Raw genomic sequence first — 12365 nt, 5'->3', positions numbered from 1 at the left:
TGGAAATCTCCCTCTGCGATTGTGGGTGAGCCGCTGGGGACCGGAGCCAAGGCCAAGCCCTGTCATCTACTCAAGGCCACTGTGCAGCCTCCCCTCTACCCCAGACCACTCCCATCAATGCACAACACGCTGTGTACGCTCCTGTTTTGACCTCACTTCCCCCAAGAACACATCTCCCCCCTTTACAGCAAATGCCTGTAATACACAGAGGATCTGTATCACCCTCCCCATCTCCAACCCATATCTCCTTGACGTTCGCCCCCACCACTTGATGGTCACCCCTCTAGTCAGGGTCCCCAGTAGCCCCCACTGCTTGGGGAGGTCATCCTCAGGCTTCCTGTTCCCTGGCCTGGCAGCCGCAGTCCACAAGGTCAGCCCGCCCTGCCCCCATCTCCTTGAACACACCTTCCCCGGCTTCCTGCACTCCACCCCGCCTGGTCTTCCTTCCGCTCGTGGCCAACCCCCCTCCTGCTCTCTGGCTGACTCCTCCTCCCATCCCTGCTTTCTCGATGTTGGCAGACTCCAGGGCTCAGCGCTCGCACATCTCGTCCATGTGACCCCATGGTCTCCCTGACTCATCCCCTCTGGCTCTCCCCCTTTCTCTGCGCCTTGGCCTTCTCGCTGCCTCTGGAATACTCTTCCAGCGGGGCCTTTGCCCGAGATAGCTGCACAGCTCACCCCTCCACCTACTTCGGTGACATCTCTCCTGATACCCTCTTTGAAACAGCAAACTCCTCCCGACCCTCATCACTCCCCATTTCCTTTTCTGAATTTATTTTCCTCCGCAGCGATTATCACCCACCCCCAGGATGTAAGTCCCAGGAGGGCAGAGCTTTATGCCTCTTTTGCTCCCTTCCAGACGCCCAGCCCTAGAACAGAGTCAGACACAGGGTGGGTGCTCAATATACACTGTAGAGCGAAAAATGGACACGTTAGAAGCTTCTACTAATTGTGATTCAAAACTTCGAGGACACTAAGGAAAACATCACATACGTTCCCACCTTTTCTCTTTCAACATTCCTGAGGAAGCAGAATAATCTCCATTCACCAGATAGGAAAAATCAAGGCTCGGAGAAGTTGAGGGGTGTGCCAAAAGTCACACGGGCAGCTAGAAGCAAATCTGGAACCAATTCTTAATCAAGTATCTACCGGGAATTTACGGCGTTGAGGAAAGATGCATGTGATATGGCCACTACCCTGCATGGCTCACACTTTATTCTCGAGAACTCAAGATTTCCAAATCCTGGCCCAGAGTCGGCTGAGTCTGGGCTGCCAGACTAGCCCAGGAGCAGATGGCACCAACCTGAAGTTCTAGTCAAAACGCCTCATGCGCCTAACTAGGGCTGGCATGCAGAGGCCCCTGAGGCCTGAGACAGACGGCGTGAGACTCAGTTCTGTGGCCGCCAACTGCCTGTATTTGAGATCGGAGAGAACGTTCACAAGTTATACCCTTATACGGTGTGCATTCCTGATAAGCTACAACCCCCAGATCTCTTCTAGAACACGAGCTTGTGGAGGACAGGGAACGGTGCCTAGCACATGGCAGGAACTCTATAACCACGCGTTCAATGAATTGTGAGTCTGGCCAGGCCCCAGCTGCCCAGCCCGGTGGGATGGAGTAGAGTCGGAGCAGGGGGGCTTCCTGCCTGGATCCGTGCTCTGCTGCCTGGGGCCATCCGTGCCTCAGCAAGCAAGGGCCAGGCGGCCACATGCTGCCCGGATTTGGGATTTGGAAGCACGTTCGAGTCTGCCAAGGCCCCCGCACCTGCGCAGCGCTCACCTGGGAGATGTGGGACTGGGTCTGCTCGCTCTCGCCGTCCCCCTCCGTCTTGTCGGCCAGCAGCCCCTGCACCTGGTACTCGAGCACGTAGCTGTCGATGAAACGCTCCAGCTCCTCGATTTCCTGCGAGCGGCTGCTCCCAGCCTCGGACGAGGCTGACGCGGCGGAGGAATTCTCCATCCCTCCAGCTCAGGGGCTGCGTCCGGGCTGCAGGAGACAGAACAGCGGGCTCTGTGAGACGTAGCTGGAGGCGGGGATGACGCCCCACTCGAGAACTTCTCCCCGCTCCTGGAACATTCTCTCACCCATTACGGCACCCTGGCCTCCCAACATCCCTGAGAAGTCAATGGCGTGCCAGCTGGCCTTCCGTATGAAGAATATGCTGCAATTCCTCTTGTACACACAGGGAAACTGAGGCCCGGAGAAGGCCGGTGACTTGCCTCACTGGCCAACACAGTAACTTGTGTGATAACTTGTGTGGTAGCTGGACCTCACCACCTGGGAAAAGGCAGAGGAGGGACCCAGCCTACCACCCAAGCCCCACTTCCCAACTGGAATTAGCAGAATCTATCACAAACCAGAATGAAACAGACCATAAGCTTTGACGTCCCTGACCCAAGCATTAGGATGTAAGGGGTCCCCAGACCCAAACCCTCTAGGTGGCCTGGATCCTCCAAGAAAATGTCTCCTTCTAGGGGCACCAGGTGACTCTGTCAGTTGGGTGCCTGATTCTTGATTTTTGGCTCGGGGCACGATCTCACGGTTCGTGAGTTCGAGCCCCACGTCGGGCTGTGCGCAACAGCTAGGCGCCTGCTTAGGGTTCTCTCCCTCCCTCCCTGCCCCTCCCCCACCCTCTCTAAATAAATAAATAAATAAGTGAAAATGTCTCCTTCTAAAGAGATGTTCCCTCTGTGGACACCACACTCTCCTCTAAATTAGCTCAGGCCTCTAGGCCTTAAGTGGTAGACACAATCTCGCAGCCTTGTTAGGATGTGGCTATCAGGGCATGCCGTGCTCAGTCTATAAGGACGCGGCTGGCTATCGATGGTGGAACATGAAAGGCCTGGTGGAGGTCTGGGAGGGCACGGCCTAGGCACGAACGCTGTCTGGCCACCCTCCACAGGCGCGTGACTCTCTCGTTAGCCCTTGGGCCCTCTCTCTGTGGTGGCCTGGCATGATGTGGCGGGCATTCCAGGATACCTGCTGAAGTCCGCCAACATAACTGCCGTCCTTCCTGACCAGACTGATGGAGCCAGCCACTGCAGCGGTCCAGGCCCGCAGGGACACCCCCACTGCCCACTCCTGTCCCCCGAAGCTCCCACCGGACCCCACCCGGAAGTGGGGAGAACCAGGACCTTTCTCACCTCTGTGTCCCTTCCCACCAAAGACCCTCCCCTTCCTTCCGACAGGCTCTAGGCCAGACGGGAAGGGGCTTTAAGGCTTATCTGGTGGCCCTTTCATCATCTGCAAATTGGTGCTCTCCATGGGGGAATCCGTTCAGCTGGAGGAAGTACAACCCATACGTGGTTTCATCACCAGAACTAGCAGAATGGTCTCAAACTACCACCAGTAGAGCCACAAAGGAGACCCGAATAACGCACAGGACTCTGGGACCACAGGGGGTTGCATGCAGCTAGGAAGTGACTATTGATAATAAAGGCAAGGCCCTGGTATGTTTAAAGGAACACTTGAATTTCAAAACCTTGGATGACTGAGAACTTTTTTGGAACGTAGTTATTCGCCAGTTACCAAGGGTTTGTTGAGTTTTCAACTGTAATGGATCCAAGACGGGGAAAGGAATGGTCCGCTGACTTCCAGAAATGCTGCTGGGACCATGAATGTGGACTCCCCCAGGCCCCCGCCGGCCTTTTCAGAGGCGGGTGTTGGCGATGGGGAGGAAGAACTGGCCGAGGGGACACAGACATCCCTCAATGATTTCCAGGCTTGGGTTTTGGCTTTTGGCTGCTGCCTGGGGCCCAGCCTCCCAGGGACCCCAGGCCAGCTACAGAGGGACTACGCAGGGCTTGCTCTGGGCTCCTGAGCTCGGCAGCCTGCGGGGGCTCATGGGTATGTCCACCCGGCCCGGAGGGAAGAGTCCAAAGTTTCAGGCTAGGGTGCCCTCATCAGAGTGAGGCCAGGGTGGCAGCGGGTCTACAGAGAGTCTGCTCTGATTGGGAGAAGCGTGCCTAGTGGTGCAGGGCCACAGTCAGAGGTGACGGTGGGGATGTCCCATGCCCCTTCCTCCACCTGCTATCTGAGACTTATAGTGGGTTTATATCCCTCCTACCACCAACGCCCACCTTACCCCTCCTGCTCCTGTGGTTGCCCATGATCCCCCTCTTAGCCCACTCCTTCTCCGGGCCATACACCGTGTGTGGTAGGCAGAACCCTAAGAGGGTTCTGGGTGTATATCTTCTTCCAGTTACTCAATCAAACACTAATCTAGGGACTCCTGGGAAGGAGTTCTGCAAATATAATTAAATTCCCAGTCAGCAGATCTTAAGACAGGGAGATTATTCAGGAGGGCCTCCTCCAATCACAGGAGCCCCTTCAGTCTGGGGTAGGGGGTAGAGACAGAGATTCAAAGCAGGAGAAAGACCCCACGCGTTGTTGCCGGCTTGAAGGAGGAGCACGTACAAGGAGCACAGGCAGCCTCCAGGGATTGAGAGCACTCCCCGGCCAATGACCGGCAAGGAGAAGGGGCACCTGGGTCCTACAACCGCAAGCAAGTAAATGGTGCCAACATCCGGTGAGCTTGGGAGCAGACTTTGTCTCCCAGCCTCCAAACGAGAACTGACCTTGGCGGACACTTTAACTTCAGTATTGTGACTTACTGAGCTGAACTTCTGACTTCTAGAACGGTGAGGTAATAAGCAGGTCTTGTTTTTAAGCCACTAAGTTTGGGGGTGCCTGGGTGGCTCGGTGGGTTGAGTGCCCAGCTCTTGGTTTTGGCTCAGGGCATGATCTCACGGTTTCGTGAGTTCGAGCCCCGCGCTGGGCTCTGCGCTGGCAGTGCGGAGCCTTCTTGAGATTCTCTCTCTCTCTCTCTCTCTCTCTCTCTCTCTCTCTCTCTCTCAAAATAATAAACTTTAAGCCACTACGTTTGTAGCAGTTGGGCACAAGGCATAGAAAACTACATGCGATGTTCTTCCCGCCTCTCTGCTTCTGCTCACCCTGTGCCCCTCACCCAGAGGCATCTTCCCCTTCCCCCCTACTTACAAAATCTAGAAGTGTTTACATTCACAGAATACTAGAACAGCGCCCCAGAGGCCACCTGGCGACTAGCCCAATTCCCTGCTTTCAGAGCGGGCTAGTGGGCATTATACTGTGACTTCTAATGATTAGAATGGCTAATGTGTCCTGGGCCCGTATCATGTGACAGACACTCCTTCCAGCACTTGATATGCCTTCACCCACTTGCCCCTCACAATAACCCCATGAAATCGGTATAATTACACTACTTAGAAGAGAAAACGGAGGTTCAGAGAGGTTAGGTTACTTGCTCAAGTGCGCACAGCACAGCTCCAGGTAGGCCTACACCTCCCCGCCTCTTCATCCCACCTCCTAGCAGCCTGTTCGGGCTCTCGGGACACCTCTCACTTCTCATTCTCCGCTACCCTTCCAGAGCCCAGGGGATTCTTCAGGGGCCGTGTGAGCTTCTTACTCCCCACTGGGCCGCAGGCTCTAGAGGGCCCCGGCTCTGTGCCTAGCTCAGTGCCCGGCCCTGGGCAGATTGCCGGCCTCAGGGGACTGCAATGATAAGGCTGATGTCCAGAGAGGGCTGAAAAGGAACTGCCTGCAGGAAAAGCCGGTGTCTAAAGCCATGCCCATTATTCCTTGAAGACTTAAGATCTTATCAAGGGCCTCCTGGCACACTTTCCAGGTACAGGTGGAGGACTGGGCTTTGCAGGAGAGTTTCCAGGGGGATCAGGTGCCCGGCCCCGCCCGCAGCAGAAGCACTGGCCTGCCCCGCTGGACTCTCCCCTAGGCTCTCGCAGGCCCCTCACAGGACCACAGCACAGTCCCGTGGGGGAGCCTGGGGTCAGTGATCACCAAGGAAAGGGACAGGCATTGACACCCATTCCCAGCCTGCATTAGTCTGGTGCCCAGAGGGAAAGAGAGGATTCTGTACACAGGTCACTTGTCTTGGATGCCTTGTGTGTTCTTATCTCTGCTCGGTGCCTCCCCCCCCAACACCAGTCAGAGTCATACAGTGAGCCTGACTGCACCTCTCCTCAGCTCCCGAGCACCTTCTGCCCAGGGCTTCTCAGACACACGCCAGCAGATGCCTGCAGGAACCCACCGGGGGCCTGGAATCCTGCACCCTGGCCGTGGGAGGAGCTAACAGCTCCAGGGGCAGCCCTCGACAAACACTCCCTCCTTGGTCTCTCAGATAACAACTGAAACGTGTTCTTCATAGTCCTCAGCAGGTGCCAGTGGACTGAGCCCAGCTGCCTACAGTGGTGACCAGATCCATAGTACCCCTCTGCCCGGCCCTCCCTGCTCCTATGTCACTCTCCCCAGGGATGCCTGTTCTTGGGGTACATCCAGGAACTCTGCTTTCCCTGAGGGAACCAGGCTAACGTATCACCTGGGTTCGTTTGTACATTCCAGAATGAGTCCCAGCCAGGGAGCCAAGAGGCCCCTCTTGCAGCAGAAAGGCCCAGCACTTTACCTGTTTACCAGAGAAGAGGGCAGAAGGAGAGGGAGGGGGTGCTGTCCCCATCATCTGTCTGCTCAGCTATCAGGCTGGAAGTTCAGGCAGGCACTCGCACCCCCAGTTTTTTTTTTTATGTTTTATTTATTTTTGAAAGAGAGAGAGAGAGAAAGACCAAGTATGAGCAGAGGAAGGGCAGAGAAAGAGGGAGACACAGAATCCGAAGCAGGCTCCAAGCTCCGAGCTGTCAGCACAGAGCCCGACGCGGGGCTCGAGCCTATGAACCACGAGATCATGACCTGAGCCGAGGTCGGACGCTCAGCCGCCTGAGCCACCCAGGTGCCCCACTCACAGCCCCAGTTTTTAAAATTGCAGTAAAATATACATAACATAAAACATACCATTGTAACCACTTTTAAATGTACAGCTCAGTTGGCATTAGGTATATCCACAGTGCTGTGTAAGTATCCTCACCATATTTCCAGAATTTTTCATCATCCCAAACAGAAACTCTGTGCCTTTTAAACACTAATTCCCATTCTCTGCCTCTCAGCCCCTAGCAACCGCTGCTCTGCCTCCTGTCTCTATGAATCTGTCTGCTCAGGGTACCTCATGCAAGTGGAATCATTCAACATTTGTTCTTTTTCTTTTCTTTTTTTTTTTAACTATTTATTTATTTGAGAGAGAGAGAGAGGGAGTGAGCAGGGGAGGGGCAGAGAGAGAGAGAGGGAGACAGGATCCGAAGTGGGCTCTGTACTGACAGCAGAGAGCCCGAGCGGGACTCAAACTCACCAACCGCGAGATCATGCGCTGAGCCAAAGTCGGACGCTTAACCGACTGAGCCACCCAGTCGCCCCCTGCTTTTTTAATTTTTTAAATTTTCTTTTGGTGTATTTCATTTAGGATAATGTTTTCAAGATCCATTCATGTTGTAGCACGTGTCAGAATTTCACATCTTTTTATGGCTGAATAACACATTGTGTTACAATGATACGTTGCCCGTAGAGACCACATTTTGTTTATCCATCACCCACCCATGGACATTTTGTTTCCACCTTTGGCTAGTGTGAGTAGGGCTGCTATGCACTGGGGTGTAAAATATCTGAGTCCCTGTTTTCAGTTCGTTGGGGTACACCCCTATAAGGTCTGCCCCACTTTTAAGGTAAAAAGAATGAGGAGACACAGAGTGAACTCTCAGGCTAGTGGGAAGCCAGGGAAATACAGGGATGCTTTCTCAAGGGCTTGTCCTGCTCTCGTCCTGCCTGTGTTTGGCGGGGGTGGGGGTCGTCTCCTCCTGGCTCAGTTTCCCATTCACAGCAAAATCAGGATGGGAAATTGCCCACACAGCCGGGCTAAGCTGAGCGAGCCAGCAAGAGGAGCTTATGTTTTAATGATCCCGGGGAAAGTGACGGGGGGGAAGGGACCAGAGGAAGAAGAAAGGAGAGGGTGGAAGAGGAGAGATACCTCCAGCGGCAGTGGTCCAGAATGCACAGCCTGCCGAGGCCAATGCAGCCAGCCAGCCACGTCGCCCCACCCCGCCCCCACTGCCAGGTGATGGATGCGGAAGAACAAAAAGGCAGGCAGCAGGAGAGAGAAAAGCGCTGAGGCTGCGTTTTGCTCTAAAGGGCAGGCAGCCCAGAGCCTGCAGGCAGGAGGGGTGGGCCCGGTGGGCACAGCTTGAGCAGGGGTGCAGCGGGCCGAGCCTGCACAAGGACAGGAGGGGTGGGGGGCTCCTTCGCCTGCACTTCCCAGATGGGACTTCTGCCCACCCACAGCTGTCTGGTGAAAGGGGAGACCCGTGTTCTCCTGGGGTTGATAAGGGACCTCATCCCAGCGCTGGGGGCCCAGGCAGACCCACCCCCGCGGCAGCCTTCTAGGCTTACAGGTGAGCCTGGCTATTTTTAAGGCCAGAAACAAGGACACTCATGTTCTTTGATGAAAAGGCACCCACCCCTCTCCCAACCTGTGTCCCTCCACCCAGACCCAGGCGAAAATATCTTCCCCTGGCTGTCCTCTGCCCAGAGCAGTGCGGCTTCCTTCGGAAATGAGCACTCAACGAGGTGCTTCTGCGGACAGGGCTCTCGGCCGGAGGCTGGAGATCTCTCTCTCCCAACCCTCTGGCCGGGCCTGCCTGTGAGCCTGTAAGAGCTCGCGGTGCTACAGTCAGGGGCTAGAGATCTGGAGGCAAACCGCGGCCTGACATCACCGGGCGCCCCGTGAGCCCAGAGACAAGAAGCTGGAACCGTCCCAGCCGGCTCAGCGTGCCTTTGTGCTTGCCCAGTGACAAATGGCATTAGTGGCTGTAAATTTAGCCAATCCCTTTAAGAACAGCCAGGCATTAGAAGCATTACCTCCTCCTCCAAAGCCCAGGACGACTGGGTGACCTGCGAACCAGAGGAGACGATTCTCTCCTCTGCCACCAGCCCTTCTCTAGGGCATCCATCATTCCACACCCCAAAAGGAGGCGGCACCGCACCCCTCACCCTTCATCAGACCCTTTTCCTCAGGCCCTCGGCACTCAACTCACCCTGGGTCCCTTTCTGGGAGCTCACAGCCTGGGAAGGGCTCGATTTCTGCTTTCCTGATTTGTTTGTGTTTTCCTGGTGCGGCTCTGGGGGGCTTTTGGCTGCTGCGAGGGGCCTAGCCTCTTGGACCCGAGGCCAGCTGCAGGGTAGCCGTGCGGTGCTGTGGGGGGCCTGCTCCGGGCTCCTGAGCTCATGGGTCCGTCCACCCATCCCAGGTCCGCAGACAGAGGTAGGCGCGTGTGAGCTGTGGGCGGGCAGGGGGGCCCAGCACGGCACTGCCACTCACCTCGCGTGGAATGAGGCCACCACTGTCTCCACCCCGCTTTTGCCATGGCCATCCCTCCCTCAAGGCCCCCCTCCTGCAGTAGCAGCTTCCTGGTGACACAAGGCCCACCCCCTCTTCCCTTCTTAGTTCCCCTCTGTGCTGGTAACTGAGACCTTCACCCAGAGCCTGCAAGGACAGCTCTCTCCTCTGCGGGCTGTCGGGCAGCCCCCAGGGCCGAGCCAGGCCACAGCCGCCAGCGGAGACTGGGGGAGGAGAGAGGCCACTGCTTAGGGACACAGGACGCCCACGGCTCTCCCAAGGAAGCCGTGGGAACCCCCTTCCTAACTCCTGCTGCCAGCCCACGCTCCACCTCCTGCCTCCTGCGTAAACAAGCCTCGGAGAGAAGGCTTTTCCCGGGCCACCTGCTGCTCTCTCACTCTGCCACTCCAGGCAGTGCTGGCTCTGGGGACTCTGGGCCACACTGGTGTTTGCCAAAAAAAAAAAAAAAAAAAAAAAAAAGCAGGGGGATTCGGGGACACCTCCGCATACAGGAGCCTCAGGTCCCCAACCACCGGAAGTAGGAAAGTTCACATACACTCAGAGCTGAAGGCGACCTCAGAAATCAGCAACACTGACTGTCAGCATGGGGGATACCTGGTACCCTCTGCATGTCCAGCAGCGGAGTCTCCAGTATAACCTTCGTCGTTGAAACATCAGACAGGGTGTTAGCTAGCATACTGTTCTCCAAACTGCGGGTCTCAGCCGTTTGCTGGGCTGTAAAATACACCCATGATTTCAGCATTTAAACATATGTAACTCAATTGAGAGTATCAGTGAGTGACATTCGTCATAAGCGTAAGTGTCGTCCTGTGGAATTTGTGCCTCACCTATCCACGGAAAATGTATTTCTTCCGCAAGGCGTGGCCAAGAGTTTAAAGTAAAGTGGCAAGGGGCAGTGGGCTTTCCAGACTTCAATGAGATCCTGAATCACAGGTGGAGCCTGGGATTCTGCATTTCTTTTTTATTTCTTTTTTATTTTTTTAATGTTTATTTATTTTTGAGTGAGAGAGAGAGAGAGAGAGAGAGAGTGCAAGCAGGGGAGGGGCAGATAGGGAGGGAGACACAGAATCGGAAGCAGGCTCCAGGCTCTGAGCTGTCAGCACAGAGCCTGACGCGGGGCTCGAACCCACGAACTGGGAGATCATGACCTGAGCCGAAGTCGGACACGTAACTGACTGAGCCACCCGGGCGCCCCAGCGATTCTGCATTTCTAACTGGCACTGAGAGCCCCACCTGTTCCAGGCACTGCCCCCCACCTGCTCCAGCACTTACCCCCACATGTTCCCTCAGTGCTAAGCACAGGCTACCTCTTGACACCCCCTCCCCTCCCCTCTGCTGTTACCCAACTCTTGTCCTGCTCTTGGATTTTGTATGGGCTTTAATCTTGTCTTGACAAGACTGTATGATCCTCAAGGCCCGCTCCAGCCTATACCTGTCACACCCCAAGGCCAGGACGGCAGACCGGTCTGCGGGTCCTCCAGCCCTCCGTGCTGGTGCATCCAGCTCACTCCTTCCCTGAGAGCAGGCCTCCTCGGCTCTCCCGCCCACCGCCGCTGGCCCAGGCTCTCCTCTGGCCCCTCCCAGCCTTTAGAACATTAAAGCCAAGGGTATTGGGGGTGGCCCTGTCCAATCCCCCCTTCTGCCGGCCACCAAGGCTACCTGGTCCTAGAACAGGACTCCAATCTCTTCCCACCACATTCAAGTGCCTCCTAAAGCCATTTCACTCCAAATAACAGGAACTAGAGGGCAGTGAGGAAGCCACCTGATTCCTGCCAAATCCCTGGTGGTAGGAAGTCAGGCGACTTCCTCACTGCCCCCGATCCTCAGGCAGGGTAATAGAATGGTTATAACTTCAGTGCTGGTGAAACTACTTCCTAGCTCTGGGACCTTGGGGCAGCCTTCTTCCTCGTCCTCAGTCTAGAGGACGAAAGCACCATCTCAAAAAGCATTGTGAAGATTACGTGGGAACTCAAGAGAAAGTGTTCGACATAGCCACGCATACAGCAGGCACTCAATTACTGCTTGTGATTACCATTTGACATCACAACGCCCCCCCCCCCCCGCCCAGCTATGCCCCACTCTGTCTTCTGCAAATTCTCCCCCTCTGCCTCTCCAAACTGAACCCTCTCTTGGGACCTGGCTCCAGATATATCTCCTCTATGAAGCCCTCCTTGGTCACTCCGACCATCATTGGTCCTGCTGCTTCTGAACTCCAGTTCTCCATAGACCCCACCACTCCCTAATGTCTCCCCTACTCTGAACTGCCTGTGTCTTGCTTGGGCCTCAGTGTGGCCCTCCCCACACTGGGTACTCCAGGTTCCTGGGTTTCCCTCAGCTCTGCCAACCTGCGTGGACTGCCTGAGACCCATTCTTCCTCCTCCATGGGCCCTGGGGGTAGACAGGGTGGGCCTCAGCACCGACCGTCAAAAACTTCAGGGTTGATGGACAAAGAGTGAAAACGAAGTCAGAGCATGCCAGGAAGGGAGAGCAACAGCGTCCCGCTCTGAACCCAGTAATGCACCCATGAGAGCACCCGGGATTAAGGCCAGGAAGTTCTTCCAAGTCTGGTGGCCCCGGCACCCCATGCCCTGCTTCTCAAGTGACAGGCTCTCCAGTATCTCTCTCAGGGTAGCCAGGGTCCCTAGTCAGCTCGCTCCCTTCTGGCAACCGCTTCCTGAACCTGAGGCCAGCTGGAGCAGGGGCGACACCGTGCTGTTTCTGAGAGCCTGGTGGAACGGGAGGCCTGGAACAGGGTCCACAAAGCCTGGCTTGTGGACGTGCCCCAGAGCTGGGAAGGCCGAGCTGGCTCACTGTGAGAACAGCATCCCTTCCCCTCTGCTGTCCTCATCTCCAGGGACAGCTCGAGCCCGCCTCCCAGATGCCGTGCTGACCAGCCAGCTCACAGTGACCCTGTCCCTTAGAACGTCTGCAGCGGCCACCCACTGGGTCTTCAGCCCCTGCCCTGCCCCTGTCCCTGCCCCCTTAGATGACTAACTCCTTCTGCGAGGAAGCACAGCCACAAGGCAGAGACTGCAAATGTCCATTTGGGCCACGTCTGGGCCACGGGTATTTTATTTG

At 56.0% G+C, this 12365-nt stretch overlaps 1 protein-coding gene across 11 annotated transcripts in view; it reads right to left on the bottom strand.

Moving 5' to 3' along the window:
• The window catches only part of CTIF (cap binding complex dependent translation initiation factor), a 297353-nt gene that overhangs the window by 219214 nt on the left and 65774 nt on the right, over positions 1–12365 (bottom strand). For all 11 annotated transcript variants that reach the window (XM_045042237.1, XM_045042240.1, XM_045042242.1 and 8 more), the window contains exon 2: positions 1781–1987. In XM_045042237.1, coding sequence (XP_044898172.1) covers positions 1781–1960 — 180 coding nt within the window. In that variant the 5' untranslated portion in view covers positions 1961–1987. The remainder of the gene's footprint in view (positions 1–1780; positions 1988–12365) is intronic.

The sequence above is a fragment of the Felis catus genome, chromosome D3 (assembly GCF_018350175.1).
Source record: "Felis catus isolate Fca126 chromosome D3, F.catus_Fca126_mat1.0, whole genome shotgun sequence".
NCBI lineage: Eukaryota > Metazoa > Chordata > Mammalia > Carnivora > Felidae > Felis > Felis catus.
The sequence above is the reverse complement of the archived record's forward strand: the minus strand, read 5'-3'. Positions and strand labels throughout refer to the sequence as shown.